The following is a 17,202-nucleotide window of genomic DNA, read 5'->3' on the forward strand; positions in this document are numbered from 1 at the left end:
ATGAAGTTAGTTTTAATGTTTTTTAAAATGTTAGTCATAGTTTTAAATATTAATTAGTATTAATGTTTTTTTTGTTAGTAATAAAATTAATATTTCTTGACTTTAATAGATTATACAGTTAATTGATATTGTTGTTTAGAAATAGAGTTTAAATTTGTTATGAAATTTAAGATAAAGATTAGTAGTTAGTAAAGGGATTATAAATTTATTTTAATTATATTAATTTAGTATGAGATGAAACATACTATGTAATAAAAGTTAAATTTATCTTTAATTATATTGTTATTTGAATAATTGTAAATCTATTGTTTTGAAATTAATATAAAATGAAGCAAGTGTCTAAATCGATTTGATAACGAAATTTTAACTTAATGATCTTGTCCCACACTTTAATTTTAAAACTAAATGGAATATCAAGGGTCTTGATTGAAGAACATGTTTCTATCTACGTTGTACCTACTCTTAATTTTATGAGAGAATAATCTTATAGAACTTAGTAAATTTAATTATTATTGTTAATTTAAAAAAAAAAAATTTGTGTGTTTTTGCCCTATATTTGGGGCATGACATTTTGGTATCGGAGCCTGTGTTTCAACACTAGGAACCTAAAACCATTATGCTTCTGAAACTTAAATCTAAAACTTTAAATTGTGTAGGATGCCTCCTGTTACACGAAGCAATCGATGAGGCAGAGGTCATAGGGTGAGAGGTGGTAGAGTGGGACAGGAGGATGGACCACCACGTCCACCACCACCACTGAACCCAAATCAAGATATTTTGGATGCCCTCCAGACATTGATTGGTGTAGTCTAGCAGAGGATAACACATGTAGTACAACCAGGGCAACAAATTCTCAAAGGGGAAGCACAGGATCCCAGAGGAGGCGAGGCCGGAGGCAGAGAGAGGAGTAGGAGTCCCCCACCAAGGCAGGTAGAGGGACAGGGCGAGCATGAGGGTGAGTCGATACATCATAGAGGACCACCACTTGATAGACCTCCTAGACATGTAGGAGATGATATCAGGGAGTTGATATGACTCGGACCACCATTCTATATTGGTTCCACAGAGGGAACAATAGTAGAGGCTTGGTTATAGAGTCTTCAACAGTGCTTTGGATTACATCCATATGGGAGTAATTTGAAAGCCCATCTAGTAGTCCATTAGCTAAGAGGAGATGCCTCCAATTGGTGGCATCAGGAGGAGACTATAGGAGGAGTGAGGATGGAAACCCTCACATGGGAGTCATTCTTGGAGAGATTCTAGGAGAGAAACCTATCTGAGCACTTTAGACAGAAGCAGATTGAGGAATTTCATTCTCTATATCAAAGGGGTCTCATAGTAGCTCAGTAGGAGAGAAAATTTCTCGAGCTCCTTCTATATGTTGAATACATGAAGGATGAGAAACTGCGAGTACATCACTTCATCATGGGCCTGAATTTCACACTCCAAGGTCTAGTTTGTTTGGCCTTCCCTACCACCTTCATACAGGTAGTGGAGATAGCACTAGTTGCCGAGGATATTCAGGGTAGATAGGAGTCACGAGATCGGTCCTCGAATCGAAACTCTACCCAGCAAAAACCCCCTTGTAATTGTAACCAGTACTACACAACAGGGTCCTCTAAGGGCCAACAGTCTCAGCAGCAGTAGAAACCCTCATAGGGTTATTAGGGCTCCAAGCCCAAGCAATGGCAATCACAAAGTTCCAAACAGGAGTAGAAGGTACAGGCCCCACAGTCACAGTCAGTGAAGACTCAGCAGTCTTCCAAGGGTGGATATAGTGGATCTAGTAGGACAAGAGGCCCATAGCAGTCTAGACCACAGGGTGTACAGACTTATACCCAAGGACCATGCTACACTTGTGGTGGCATGGGTCATATAGCTAGAGAGTGTCTACAGGGACAGTCATTTGGTGGTCAGAGAGGCTTTTTCAAAGCCGATAGTTGGTGATATGGGTAGATCTCACAGAGTTTTTGCAGCGGTTGACAACTGCCAGGCTGAGCATCAAGCTATAGTTATCAAGGCTACAGGTATAATACAAGGTAGTATGGTTGCTATTTTAATTGATTTCAAAGCTACTGACTCTTTTATATCTCCATATGTAGTGGAGCATTGCGGGCTAGTGATAGTTAGACAGGATGTCAGTTGGGAAGTAGAGTTAGCTTCAGGAGCTAGAGTGTCAGTTAGTTCCATGGTGCATAATTGCCAAATGTAGATTGGAGATGTGTCCATGATGTTTGATCTATGCATTACCCCTCTAGGTTCATATGATGTTGTCCTTGGCATGGATTGTCTTTATGCCCATAGTGCCAAGATGGATTGTCGATAGAAGAGGGTGAAATGTGGATGAAAATAGTATCTCTAGAGTGATCTTTGGAGTAAAGAGACCAGTATCCCTTCGTATGATTTCTGCTATGTAGCTTAGATGGTGCATGTGAAAGAGATGTCAGTTGTTCACTATCACCATTAGTGATAAAGAGGAAGATTTAGAGGGGGAGCCATCCCTTGACGACTTTCCAATCCTGCAAGAGTTTGCAAATGTGTTTCGTTCAAAGCTCCCTGGTATGCCTCCACCTAGAGCAGTGGATTTTCATATTGATCTTGTGCCAAGAGCCAAGCCAGTTTCGAGAGCACCATACATGATGACTACTCGTGAGCTCAGTGAACTAAAGACTCAGTTGGAGGAAATCTTAGAGAAGGGGCATATTCGACCTAGTGTGTCACCTTGGGGTGCACTAGTGATCTTCATAAAGAAGAAGGACGGATCACTTAGGTTGTGTATTGATTATTGGTAGTTGAACAAAGCAACCATCAAGAACCGATATCCTCTTCCCAAAATTGATGATCTCTTCAATCAGTTGCAGGGTGCCTGAGTATTTTTGAAGATTGATTTGAAGTTGGGTTATCATCAGTTGAGGATTGTGGACAATGATATCCCCAAGACTGCATTTCATAAGAGGTATGTTCACTACGAGTTCACCATGGTACCATTTGGCCTCACGAATGCTCCAGTTGTATTCATGAGCCTCATGAATGAAGTATTTCATACATTTTTGGATAAGCTTGTGGTCGTATTCCTTGATGACATTCTAATTTATTCTCGCAATGAGAAGGAGCATGAGGAGCACCTGAGACAAGCATTGCAGAAGTTGAGAGAGAATCAGTTGTATGGCAGCTTGTCAAAGTGTGTGTTCTATAGACATGAGATACATTATTTTGGCCATGTCATATCAAGCGATGATGTCTCAGTGGACCCATCGAAGATTAGGGCCATCATGGATTGGCCAGCATCCACCAATGTCACTAAAGTGAGGAGCTTTATTGGACTAGCGGGATATTACCAACGCTTCATTGTGGGATTCTCTAGATTGGCACACCCAATCACATCTCTTTAGAAAAAGGGGAAGAAGTACGAGTGGACAAAGAAATGTGATAGAGCTTTTCAAGAGCTCAAGAGAGCCCTCACGAGTGCATCGATTCTTGTAGTACCAGATCCTACTACAAATTTTATGGCGTGCACCGATGCATCTTTGGATGGTATAGGGGCAGTCCTTATGCAGGATGGATGACCTATTTCCTTCGAGTCTAGAAAGTTGAAGACTCATGAACTCAATTACCCTACTCACGACCTAGAGCTTGCAGTAGTGGTTCATGCTTTAGTGAAGTGGCGACACTTCCTTCTAGGTCATAGATTCGAGCTTCATTTTGACCACCAAAGCTTGCAGTATATATTTATTCAGTCGAACCTTAATGCTAGGCAAAGAAGGTGGATGGTGTTCCTTTGTGAGTACGATTTTGATGTTCATTACATCAAGGGAAAGGAGAATGTGGTTGCAAATGCCTTAAGTAGAAGGCACCATGAGCTCTCATCTATGACTACTTGCACTGACTTGAGAGAGAGGATCCTACAACACTTGCTAGCAGATGAGCTTTATGTAGAACTTAGTCAGATAGTACATTCTTAGAGACCCTTGGAAGGAAAGTATTCAGAGTATTCTTTGGAGTTTGATGGACTTTTGCATCACAAGGGACGTATGTATGTACCTTTCATTGGGGGTTTGTGCAAGCTCATTGTACTTGAGGCTCACATAGCACCTTATGTAGCACACCCTGGTGTTAAAAAGTTACATGTAGATCTGAGACAGTTGTATCACTAGCTAGGCATGAGAGTGAACATTGCTAACAGAGTTGTGAGATGCCTCGAGTGTCAAAGGGTGAAGGCAGAGCACCATCATCCTAGTGGGCTTCTTCAGCCTCATGAGATTTTAGAGTGGAAGTGGGATGCTATATTTATGGATTTTATTGTTGGTCTCCCTATGTCATCTCATCGCCATGATGCTATTTTAGTGATAGTTGACACATTGACCAAGGTTGCCCATTTCTCACCCATGAGTACTACATACACAGCACAAGAGATAGCCCAGGTGTTTTTGTAGGACATTGTCAGACTTCATGGCATTCTCCATAAGATCATCTTAGATAGAGACTCTTTGTTCACTTTATCCTTTTGGAGAGAGTTGCAGGCAGCATTGGGCACTAGGCTCAATTTCAGTATAATGTACCATCCCTAGACTGATGGTCAAACCAAGCGAATGAATCAGGTTTTGGAGGACATGTTACGTATGTACGTGATGGACCATCAAGTCAAATGGGAGGAATACCTAGATCTTGTTGAGTTTGCCTATAACAATGGGCATCATTCCTCCATAGGTATGCCACCTTATGAGGCCTTGTATGGAAGACCTTGCAGAACACCCTTGAGTTGGGATAGGATCAAGGATCAAGTCTCTATTGGCCCTCGGTTAGTAAAGGAGATGGAGCAGCAAGTGACCTTGATTAAACAGTGCCTGAGAGAGGCACATGATAGGTAGAAGAAGTATGTAGATGCGAAGAGGATAGATCGAGAGTATTAGGTTGGAGATAAAGTCTTCTTGAGGGTGCAACCACACAAGAGTCCTATTCAATTCGGAAAGGGCTCAAAGTTGGCACCCCGATTTGTTGGACCATTCGAGATCCTAGAGAGTATAAGACTAGTTGCATATTGTTTAGCCTTGCCACCTAGCCTGTCGTACATCCACGATGTGTTTCACATTTCAGTACTTAGAGGATATATTTATGATGAGTCTCATATTATAGATTGGGATGCTTTGGAGGTGGAGTCGAACGGCCAGTTAGCACTGGAGCCTATCTGTATTATTGCTTGACGGACCCAAGCTTTTTGAGACCGAGAGTTGGACCAGGTTAGGGTCTAGTGGGATTGTTATGATGAGGTCATGGTTTCATGGGAGGATGCAGCACGGATGCAATCTCAGTACCCTTATCTTTTTGATGAATTCTAGGAAGAAGTTCTTGCCTAGTGGGGGAGGATGTGAGGCCTTGCCCCGACCCATCATAGCATAGTTGATGCATTATTATTTTGATACTCACAACTCGATATGTCGAGATACTACCAGATACACTGAACATATTATATTATTTTATATTGTGTGATGTTTTACTTTCAGATATTTGATTTCATCATTTAATGCTTTATGAACATGTATACTGATAAAGTAAGTGAATGCATAATTAACACTTTGATTATGCAATTTTAATGATTAAGAATATGAACAGAATTGAGATAAATAGTTAATTAATTGAAAGATGGATGTTTTAATTTACGTGATTTCCCTAATACGTTTATATACATATATGCATGTGATTTTCTTGAGCTATCGATGTGTGCAATGAGTGTGCAGGAATATTTTAGCTGAGAAATCTAATGGAGAAACGAAACTGAACCCTATGTACCGATTGTGGAAACCAGGGTTGAATCCAACAAAGGATGCAAACCCTGTTGTTCATGTTTTATTTGTATTGTGGATTGAATGAATGTATCATTCTGTAATCTTTAAATGTTAATGTTTCGTAACAGTGTTTTTATAGTGTTTCTTGACACGTGAATTGTATATGCATTCCAACATGATAGATGGGTTAACCGAGTAACCTAAAGATCTAAGTCGGACTAGGTTAGTGACCTTTTTGCTAATCAATGAGTAATTGAGGTTAATTACTCTAATCTTGATTAGTGAGTAATCTACATTTTAAAAGGTTGTTAGTAAGTCCTAAAATTTTCTTAGCTTTTGACAGGTCCCTAATTAATCCTAAAGGCCCAAAATCATGAAATCTAAGTACCCAAGGGGTATGGGTATGGATTGGGGACATTTTCCACCTCCTTAGCCCTTTTGTTGACTTTTATGGTCACTCAAAAAGTCCATTTTTGCTTTAGTGCGAAAATTGAATGATTTCACCATGGATTGAATGACTTTAACTCCACCTTAAGGTTAGCCTTAGGTTTAGTTGAGTTAGAAGCCTCTAGAATTTTAGGCAAGTGGGGAGAGTTATTACATTTTAGAGGTAGTTGAGTTTATGACCTTATTTAGAGGCATTTTTGAGAGGGTTTGTGGTGTTCACCCAACCTCTAGTTTTAGAGTGGAATTGAGGATTGAAGGAGAAGGAGAAAGAAGGGATTGCTCATCTCAAATTTGTTCATTTTTCATAACCCAATTTTGAAGGTAGGAATACTTCACCTCATGTTGTTTATGTTTTGGTCATGCTTAAGATATTGTGTTTGCATTTGTATGTTTGTATGTGTGTTAAGTATGTTTTGGAAGGGATTGAAACAGGTTTTCTTGAATGTTTTTCCTTTGTGTTTTTGCTTATTTTTCGAAGGGAATTGTATGGGTTGTTTTGGCATTACTCACCCTCGGATAGGGCAGAAGTGGCCATGTACGGGGGAAGGTCTTTAGTTGGACTCCAACAGTGTAGAGTCTCTTCTCAAGATGAGAAGAGAGAGAGGGTAGGGTGTTATGGGCCCTTACCCGTCAGCACAAACCACGTATGAGTTTTGGAATGTAAGAATGGAAGTTCTTTAGTATATAGCCCCAATTGGGCCCCTATTTTGGCATTGCATCTGACATCTCCTGCTGGAAAAATCCACCTTCTCCCTTGTTTGGTTCAATGTTGAACCTGTTGTGCAACCTAGGATGGGAGTGAATATTCAATTCTATCTTTATGATATGTTTTTTTGTCACCTGGTTAGTTTTCGTTCTCTCCACAATCTCCATGATGCTTTGCATAATTCGAAATGGATCCCTTGTTGAGGGCCAAGAATAAAATTTAAAGTGTTATTGAAATTTAGTTATGTTCGGGATTGAAATCCTGTGTAAAAATGTATTTTTCAAGTTATTGTTGAAGTGGCAAGGATGTTGGGTTTTCTTACTGGTTCTTTCTCGATGAATCCTTGAACCAGGTGGTTTAATAAATTGAAAAAAAAAAGATAAAGTAATATCCTTGCTTTTGAGATTTAGATATTTCCAGTTATATGTATGTGTGTATCAAAAATGAGATTAAATGATGTTTACTCTTCCTATGGTAATCTTATGTTTTCGAAATTTTACTCATTTGATTATGATTGATTAGAAAAAAAAATGATATATAGTTTTGCATTCTATAATCAAATATGATAAATATATATATATATATTCTTGTGTAATTTAGATCTCATTTAGTTATTTTTCATGAGTAGTAGGAAGTTTAAAAGTTCATCTCAAATAATTATGTTTTACTTTTAGTCCTAAAATGAACTTTAAAAAATTATCTCCCTTTGATAAATTAAACAAGTTAGGAAAAAAAAAAAGCCACACTTAGGAAAAAATTTACATTAAAAAAAATCCATACTTAGACAATAAAAATGACTTTAAAAAAAAAACATTGTATTCTTAGAACAAAAAATACTCATGATTTTTGTATGAGAATTTTTTTTTTAAAAATCCCTAAAGTATCAGAGAATATTCTCTCTAAGATGCTCTTTAAATTTTTTATTTAAATCATTAAAAAATAAAATAAACAACACAAAAAGAAGTAATTAATTCATAAAATAAATATCCTAAATATCTACTATCCTAAGTTTCTACCTAGCTAACTTTTTCTCCCTTCCATATTAAATGGAGAAAGTTGGGCGGCTGGGCAAACCTGCACACATTTATTTTTAAAATTATAAATTCCTTTCCATCTTCCTTACACCACATGACTTGTCATTTGAGTTGAAAATTTGGGAGAGGCATTAATGTTGGCATATTAAATAGGGAGGGTGGCATGTTAAAGTTTGTGATTTAAATTTTGTTTTTTTTCAACTCTTCCTTGGCGTAATTCCAGTAATATTTTATTTAAAGTTTCATTTTCAATTTTATTTAAAATTAGTTTTAGTTAGTGTGTTTCAATTAGTATTTTTTAAAAATAATTTTTTTAAATATTAGTTTTTTAAAATATTGTTATTATGTTAGTTAATTAATTAATGGAAATTAGTATTAATAAAATGATTGTTAGTTTTAGTTTGTTGGAAATTTAATTAATGTGTATTAATATTTAATAATTTTAGATTTTTGTATAAGTAGAGTTATTAGATCTTAATTAGTTTTATTCTTATAATATTATATGTTAATATCATTATCATTTAGTGTTGAATTATATATTATGTTTTGTTTTAGTTTTCTTTATGTTAAGTTATTTTTAATGTTTTTTTTTAAGTGTTAGTCATAGTTTTAAATATTAATTAGTTTTAATGGTTTTTTTGTTAGTAATAAAATTAATGTCTTAACTTAGTTAATTGATATTTTTGTTTAGAAATAGAGTTTAAATTTGTTATGAAATTTAAGATAAAGATTAGTAGTTAGTAAAAGGATTATAAATTTATTTTAATTATATTAATTTAGTATGAGATGAAACATACTATGTAATAAAAGTTAAATTTATCTTTAATTATATTGTTATTTGAATAATTTCAAATCCATTGTGTTAAAATTAATATAAAATGAAGCAGGTGTCTAAATCGATTTGATAACAAAATTTTAATTTAATGATCTTGTCCCACACTTTAATTTTAAAACTAAATGAAATATCAAGGGTCTTGATTGAAGAACCTGTTTCTATCTACGTTGTACCTACTCTTAAATTTATGAGAGAATAATCTTATCAAACTTAGTAAATTTAATTATTATTATAATTTTTTTATTTTTAAAAAAAAAAAATTTGTGTGTTTTTGCCACAAGGTGCTACAAAGGAAACACATAAGTCATGCAAATTCCAAATTTGCTTACACACATGGGTAACTTGGGCTGTCACGGGTCAATGTGTACTCTAAGTACATTTATGTATGTAAGAGATGTTTAAGAAAAAGGTTAACACTTTTAGAAAGCGTAAGAGGTGAAAGAGTCCCTTGTTTGAGGACATCACGAAATGATTGGAAAGGTCATTCCTTGGGAAGATTGGGCCACGTGTGAGTAAATAATTAGTCCTAATAAGCTTGAAATATTAAATTAGCCTATTTAACCACAATAAATTAGTGGATATGTTTATTACGATTAGAGTGATGTTAGTAAGTCAGGTATAGGGTTAGATTTAATTGTGATTTAGGAAGAAAACACATGAAAGGATTAAATAAGTAGAATTTATTTAAAAGAGATTTAATGGAGCAACAAGTATTGAATTAAATTTAATACAATAGGAGTAGGTATTTAAAATAAATTTAAATACATTAGGAAATTGAAAGTATTTAATAAAATAAATTTAATAAATGAATAGTTGAATATAATGATATAATTGATTAATAATAATGTTAGGAAATATTAAATACAACTTAATTTAAACATTAAGAAACAATTTTAGATGTTTGCAACATCTAAGGTGATTTAGACGTTAAAATATGATATCTCAGCAATTTCATCATTACAATTATAATTATCTTACAAAGATCAAACTCATGGATAAATGTCACCTTATAGTAAAATTAAGAACTTAATTATAAATCGATTTTCCATAAAAAAAATGTTAAATAAACTGCAGCATATATTTAATTGACGCAATGTATAATGAACATATAGGCCATGCTAATATGCTTGTTACGAAGGGTACCCAAACATGGTACCCTGGAATCCGGCTGGCTTCACCAAAACAGATGAAAAGAAAGCATAAAGGCCCTGAATTACTCATTTGCTTGGATTCCATTAATCCCCTGACTGAATATGATGTAACATCTGGAGAACGAAGGGCATGGGAGGATCACAAGTCAATGGTTAGTCCTCCTGCTGCACCCCGCCCAACTCCATTCCCTTTAAAGTGTTGCATCTCATCAGAGTACCAGCCATGTTTTGTGTGGTCATATTTCTCCCCATCAGCCCACAGAGCGTACGCTTCCTCTCCATGAACCGCATCATCTCCTATCAAAAGCTCCTCGTCTGGCATCCTCAATGGAATGAAACACTGGATCACTAGCATTATTATACTTGTCACCACTATGTTCCATCCAATCACAAAACTAGCTCCCACCATTTGCTTCACAAATTGCATTCCATCCCCATAAAATGCTCCCTTTGAATTCTTCACTGCGAGGAAGAGGTTGCAGAGAGTGGGCTCTGCAAGAAGGCCCGTAAGTGCTCCTCCTAGTAATCCTGCCACTGCGTGAGTATGGAATACAGCCAATGTATCATCCACTTTCTGTAGCAACGCCGACCTTTTGTGAACTATCATCATGGTGAACCATGGAATGCTACCTGAGAGAACTCCCATTACAATGGCTGCCCATCCTTGCACAACACCTGTACAACAGCAAAAAGAGAACAGTGAGTTCCAATCAAATGCCCTTTACTTCACACTGTCATTAGAAGAGAAAAGAGAACATCCTAGAGAGATGAATATTCTGAATTCGATTGTGTGTCATATTTTTTATCAACATTTCGAATCACAAACAATAATTATTTATTTCCTCTAGTTCTTCCCATCATGATGCTGAATCACACTCAGTGATCACTTATCTCCACTCTTATCCTGATACTGAATCACACATCACTGAGTGTAATTCGAAACTTTGATGCAAAAATATGACACACAAGTGAATCCAGAATATGAATTTCTCTACCATATATAGGAATATCTCTTCATGTTATTTTCTACACAGTTGAATCCAGAATATGCTGTCTTGAAAACCTAGTTTCTAATGCACATCCATTGATTTGAAACAAGCTTGTTTCATAATCTATCCCACAAGGAAAGAAAAAAGGGGTATTGACTTCAGAGAGAAACAGGGCAAAGCTAATGAAGGGTTTGGTTTTACCTGCGCCAGGGGTAATACAGACAAGTCCAGTTATCATTCCCTGAACAGCTCCAATGACTGAAGGCTTCTTGAAGAATATAACGTCCAAGCAAGTCCATACAAGAAGACTGGTGGCCGCACATATGTTGGTATTCAGAACTGCCATGGATGAAACAACGTTGGCAGAGTAAGGGCCGCCTCCATTAAAACCACACCAACCCAACCACAGAAAACCAGCTCCAGCAAGCATTAAAAGCACATTGTTGGGAGGAAATCTTTCGCGGTCCTTTTGAAGCCTAGGTCCTACCTGTAAATTGTATTCCCCCCCACATTCAAACAATCAGGATATATTATTTAACAATCAATAGGTCTCTAAAATCCAGAGGTCAACGAGGAACCAAAAAAGGAAGAAAAAGAGTGAGCCTACCCAATAAGCTGCTGTAAACCCTGCAATTCCAGAAGACAGATGGATGACATAACCGCCTGAGAAATCAATGACCCCCCACTGGAAAAGAAACCCTCCGCCCCATAAGCTATAAGCTCCCACAGTATACGAAAAAGTGAGCCAGAGTGGCACAAAAGCCATCCATGCTTTGATATTCATTCTTCCAAGAAGAGAACCAGCCAAGAGAATCATTGTTATGGCTGCAAAGACGAATTGAAAGAAGACGAGGGTAGCCATAGGAAAAAAGGGCTCCAAAGCATCTGATTCGATGGTTCCGTTATTATACTTGTGCTTTGTTTCAGGAACAATGGCTTGCTTGATCAGAAACTTCTGGCCAAGAGCAGGTCCCGCCTTTCCCCAGAAGGGAAGGAGCTCATCCCCAAATGACATTTTGTAAGCCCATGTCACCCAACATATCAAAACAGCTGCGAATGCGTAGAGAGCCATGAATGCGGAATTAACAGCCCATTTCTTCTTTACAATGCTTCCGTAGAGGATAACAAGGCCCGGCATGCTTTGCAATCCAACCACGGTTGCGGCTACCATTTGCCATGCATTGTCTCCTTTGTTGAGCCATTCTGGCATTCCCGTGCCATTCTGGTACGCAATTGGAACTGTTGTAGCCATGCTTCAATTGCTCAATCCAAACTCTGCATCAAATTTATCACAATACGGCATGTTAGCACGTGACAAAAGCATCCCAAAGGAATTGGATTTTTGGGCAAATCCCCACAAAGGGCTTTTTAGAACAACATTTCAAGGAAACATCTGGAAAACATTCCTCGAAGCTACAGATTTCAAATTTGACATTTCGGTCCAATAAATTGAGTAGTATCACGGCAGGTATTAGAAATTAAAGCATAAATGATATAACACTCAAAAAATTAACCATTAGAGAATTTTTGTACTATCAGTAACAGAGAAGCGTCTCTTCCCCTGCGACGGGCTGAAAGTACGACAAATAAAACTCATCCAAATTTCACAAATACCCATGGGAGGAATTCATGCAAGAAATCACAGAAAGACATAATTCAACATATACAATCCCAAATATACTCACCGAAATCAAAGAAGTCTGTAATGAATATCATAAGCTAAAATCACCAAAGCTATCACAGAAAAAAACATGGACTAACAGAACTCAAGGACGAAACCTTAGCAAGAAAAAAACAAACTAACAGAATTCAAGCAAACCTCGAGAATAAAGCAATATTAAAAGTTCCACGGAAAACTAATACAGAATTTGAAGCAAACAGCATGACCCATTACAGAACTGCATCATTTTGAATTCCCACAGCACATGTTCGAATCTCTTCTGTTTCAGAAATTTACCAGTTGGAAGCTCTGTGGAAGAATTTTTTTAGGAAATTTTGTTGTTCCTGGGCTATCCAATCAGCACTTCTCCCCTGGATTTGCTCGGCTAAGGGCTCATACATGTAGACTGAATCAGATCTCTTGCGGCCATGTGGACAAAAACAATGTCTTGTACAAAATCACAGACACGTAGAATGCCAAACCAGAGACAGAGCGGATGTAATATGAGGCGACAGGCAATCCGATCGTAGCGGTAAAGGAGACGGAGGGAGATAAAATGCGTGTCTTACCCGGCGGCTGGAAAAAGTTTTGTGAGTCAAAGGGAAGGAAGGAAAGCAAAGCAGGTACTGTACGCGTGATGGTCTGTTACTCTATGCTTTACCACGTATGAACACCCAATTTGGAATGATTAAGCTCTCTTTCTTCATGTACCCACTAGCCCTACCAACCCTTATATCGTCATTCATATATGCTCTCAAGCTATATATGTATGATTTGTTTTCTTTTTATTATTATCATTTTCTAATTATAGGTTATTTTTACTATCATAGGTGATAAAATTAGTTTTGATTTCTTCTTTGTGGAAGTTTTTATGGCTTAGTTTTTAGTTAAGTTATTGTTCAAACATTCTTTGATTTCTTATTTTTAATGGATTTTTTATGATATATGTTTTGATATCTAGTTGTCTAAAAAAGGAATCCACACTATTAAAAAAATTACAACAAAGTTCTACCTAGTTTATTTTCCTTAATTAAAAAAATAAAAAATAAAAGTTTATATTTTTTAAACAATATATTATCAAATTTATTTGTTTGTTGTCTAAATGAATTTTAAAGTAGTATATTGTTAGAAGGGAAACAAAAACTCATAAGATACAATAAAGCTAATTCAATAATATTAATTTCTTCTAACTTAATTTATATCAAATTATTGAACTTAGATTTTTAGATATACCAATTTTTCAAAATAAATTATTATTGATTCAAGTGATATAATTCTATGAAAAAATGTAATTTTGGATCTACTTTAGATTTTTTCTTCATTTTATGTGAACTTCATGTTTGTTGACATATTGAATTTAAATTATCATATAGATAAAGCATGACCACATTTGTATACGAGTCTTGTTTTCTTTATGTATGTCATTGCTCAAATGTTTTTATAAGTATATTTTTTGTATGTTTTTGTACTTGCAACATAAGCTGATAGGTGATAGATAGTAAAATTATTTTTTAAATATAATCTTATGTGAACAAATTAAATTATTAATAATTTTCAATTTAAATATCAGAATATTTACTAAAATATTTTAAATAGATTAATAGATATTATTTATTTGAATTAAATTTAACAAATAGGAAAAAAATTCATTTTCAAAAATTCCATAAAAAAATCTATTATGAATTGCAGCCTCTAACATTTTGTCTCAATGAATTGCTTATCTTGGAATGTGAGGGGTTTAGAGTCCCCTGATGGAAAATTTGTTATCAAGCAATTGTTAAATTCTCTACATTCTATAGACTTTTTTATGATGCAGGAAGTTAAGTCTGTGGGATTCACTTTGTATTCCAATCTCAATTTTATTTGGAAAGATGCTATTAAGTTTTGCACTAACCATGAGAGAGGTGGAGGAGGAATTGCCCTGCTTATTAGTAATAAATGGGAAAAACATATTACTAATAATGGATGTTCTCCTTGTCAGAGAGCAGTGTGGGTTACTTTGCAATATGATAACAAGACCTTTGTGGTTTGTGCTATTTATGCTTCAAATGACCCCAAGGAAAGAATTAAGCTTTGGAAATGGCTTATAGACCTCCTAGATATGCCTTGGCTTTTCGGTGGAGATTTCAGCATGATTGAATCTCAGGATGACAAGTTGGGGGGCATTCCCTTTCATTGGAAGGACAATGAAAAATTCTATTGGAATAGATTATTAAATTCTAACTATCTTTTTTATCCTATTGCTGGTAACATGAAAACCAACCCTGGATTATGGCACAACTGGTGCAACTTTCAGTAGGGCATTGCTAGGATTTATTCCAAGCTTGATAGATTTTACGCCAATAAGTATTTTTTCTCTTTTCCTCCCAACATCTCTGGAAATATTGTTCAGATTATTGCCACCACTTTGTCTGATCATCACCCTATTTTGACCAAGGTTAATTTTAACAGTAGTCCCCTTCAACACAAGTCTAGAAGTAGTAAATTCATCTTAAACACCAGTCTCCTCATGGATGAGGATGTTCTTGATGTTGTGCAGATTATTAGAGGTATCAATAAAATTAACCTTCAGCACTTGTCCCATCTTGATAGATGGAAAACTAACCTTTCTTCATGGAGGATTTTTCTTCAAACCATTGGCCAAAAAAAGGCTAAGGATTATAGGTTTGTTGAAAAATAATTATCTTCTGAATTGCTAATAGTGGAGAACAACATCTAAAGAGATTCCTCTAATATGGTTCTTCTCTCCCAAGTTATGGTTGCCAAAGATGCTCTTAGGAAGCACCAGCAAATTAGGATTTGTGGAGCCAAGATCAAATCTAGAGCCTACTAGCTCCAACGTGGGAACAGGGGCTCAAAATTTTTCTTCAATCTTCTTAAGCATAAACATATTAAAGAGTCCATTGATAGACTCTTGATTGATAATCAAAACAATTATAGACCCTAAGATTATTATTCAGGTTGTTGCTAACTATTACAAGACTCTTTTTACTTCCGAGGACTCCTCTGAGGCCAAGTCTTTAAGAAATAAATGTAAAATTCTTATTCCTAAAAAGTTGGACTCGGATGATGTTGCTATACTTGCTAAAGATATCTCTATTGAGGAGATTGAGGGAGCTATCAAGGCTCTCAACAATAATAAGGCCCTGGGCCCTGATGGTTTTCTTGTTGAGTTCTATAAATCCAATATCAGTTGGATATGTAAGGATCTCCATGACTTATACTCTGAAGCTTTGACTATTGGCTCCTTGGGACAAGATGTTAATAGAGGGATCATTAAGCTCCTCCCCAAGGACGGAGATGAGACCCTCATTAGGAATTGGTGGCCAATTACCCTTCTTAATGTGTCATATAAGATTTTGGCTAAAATTATGGCTCTTAGGTTAGTCAATATTCTTCCTAAATTTGTTAACTCTACCCAAACTAGTTTCATCAAGGGTAGATATATTCTCGAGAATCTCATAACTAGTTGGGAAGCCATGGAGTGGTCTAAATGCTCACACCAAAACTCAGCCATGCTTCTGTTGGATTTTGAGAAGGCTTATGATAGGGTTGAATGTAAGTTTATTCTTATGATGTTAGAGACCTTCAATTTCCTCCCTCCTTTTTTAATGTTGTGCAAGTGCTTCTTAGTGATGCCTCTCCTTAGGTTGAAGTTAACGATGTTCTCTCCGCTCCTTTTTCTCTAGGGAGATCCATTAGACAAGGGTGCCCTTTGGCACCATCACTTTTTGTGATTTCTTTGGTGGCTCTTTACTATATTCTTAGAGATAATTCTTTATCTCCTGATGTCAGAGGTATCTATTTGCCTAATGATGAAGAGCTCATCAATTGCTAGTTTGTAGATGATACCGCATTGTTCTGTGAGCTTTCAGAAAGTAATTTTAAGGCTTTGCAATATAAACTCAATTTTTTTGGTTCTATATTTGAGGCTAAAATATCTCAAGCCAAATTAGTTTGTTTGGGGTGGGATGTGCAGCCCCGGATTAGTTTGTTCATTACAATTTTCAATGGGGAGGCCCCAATAAGATCACTAGATATCTTGGTATCCCTTTCTCAGTGGAACCTGCCCTCAAAGACATGTGGTCATGGGTTAAAGAGAAGATTGATAAGAAGCTTAACAAATGGCATAATAGGGTGTTATCTCTAGCAGGCAGAATTTAGGTATGCCAGAAGATGTTTTCCTCTTACACCATTTACTATTCCTCTACCTAGTTTTTTTAACAATTATCAAATTGCTGAAATTTAGAAGTCCATCAAACAATTTCTTTGGTCTAATGGAAAGGGTAATAATAAAATTCATTATGTTAAGTGAGCTTGGTGCCACACTAACAAGACCCTTTGGGGACTTGGGCTGAAGGATTTAAGAATTCAAGGTATTGCCCTGTTTGCCAAATGGATTTTTCAATCCATGTACGGGGATTGTCCTTGGAAAATGTTGGTTAGAAACAACATTGAGACGGGTGTGCCTAAGAAAGTCAAATCTTGGACTAATCTCCCCTTTTGCGACCTCATTATTGGTAATTTTCCTATCATGGTCCAAGGTTTTGCGATTTTCAGATCTATTTGGAAGGCTTGGGAGCATGTTAGTAGATTC

The 17,202-nt window shown here is 36.2% G+C and overlaps 1 protein-coding gene across 1 annotated transcript; it reads right to left on the reverse strand.

Moving 5' to 3' along the window:
* Nucleotides 1-9,864: 9,864 nt before the first annotated feature.
* On the reverse strand, nucleotides 9,865-13,133 carry LOC149562129 (ammonium transporter 3 member 1-like). The gene is made up of 4 exons (XM_089825667.1): nucleotides 12,903-13,133; nucleotides 11,553-12,220; nucleotides 11,147-11,432; nucleotides 9,865-10,631 (listed from the first exon to the last, which is right to left on the reverse strand). Exons 2-4 carry the CDS (start codon nucleotides 12,195-12,197, stop codon nucleotides 10,096-10,098), a joined length of 1,467 nt encoding a protein of 488 aa, XP_089681793.1. The 5' UTR covers nucleotides 12,198-12,220; nucleotides 12,903-13,133; the 3' UTR covers nucleotides 9,865-10,095.
* Between the last annotated feature and the right edge of the window lie 4,069 nt (nucleotides 13,134-17,202).

The sequence above is a fragment of the Cupressus sempervirens genome, chromosome 4 (genome assembly GCF_028749045.1).
Source record: "Cupressus sempervirens isolate cs-2001-9-10 chromosome 4, ASM2874904v1, whole genome shotgun sequence".
NCBI classification, from domain to species: domain Eukaryota; kingdom Viridiplantae; phylum Streptophyta; class Pinopsida; order Cupressales; family Cupressaceae; genus Cupressus; species Cupressus sempervirens.

Excerpts from the sequence above, each read along its gene's own strand:
- LOC149562129 (XM_089825667.1), bottom strand. The coding sequence starts at position 12,197 with ATGGCTACAACAGTTCCAATTGCGTACCAGAATGGCACGGGAATGCCA. Across the intron at positions 11,433-11,552 it reads GGTTTACAGCAGCTTATTGG|GTAGGACCTAGGCTTCAAAA; the intron begins GTAGGCTCACTC and ends TACAATTTACAG. Across the intron at positions 10,632-11,146 it reads CTGTATTACCCCTGGCGCAG|GTGTTGTGCAAGGATGGGCA; the intron begins GTAAAACCAAAC and ends GCTGTTGTACAG.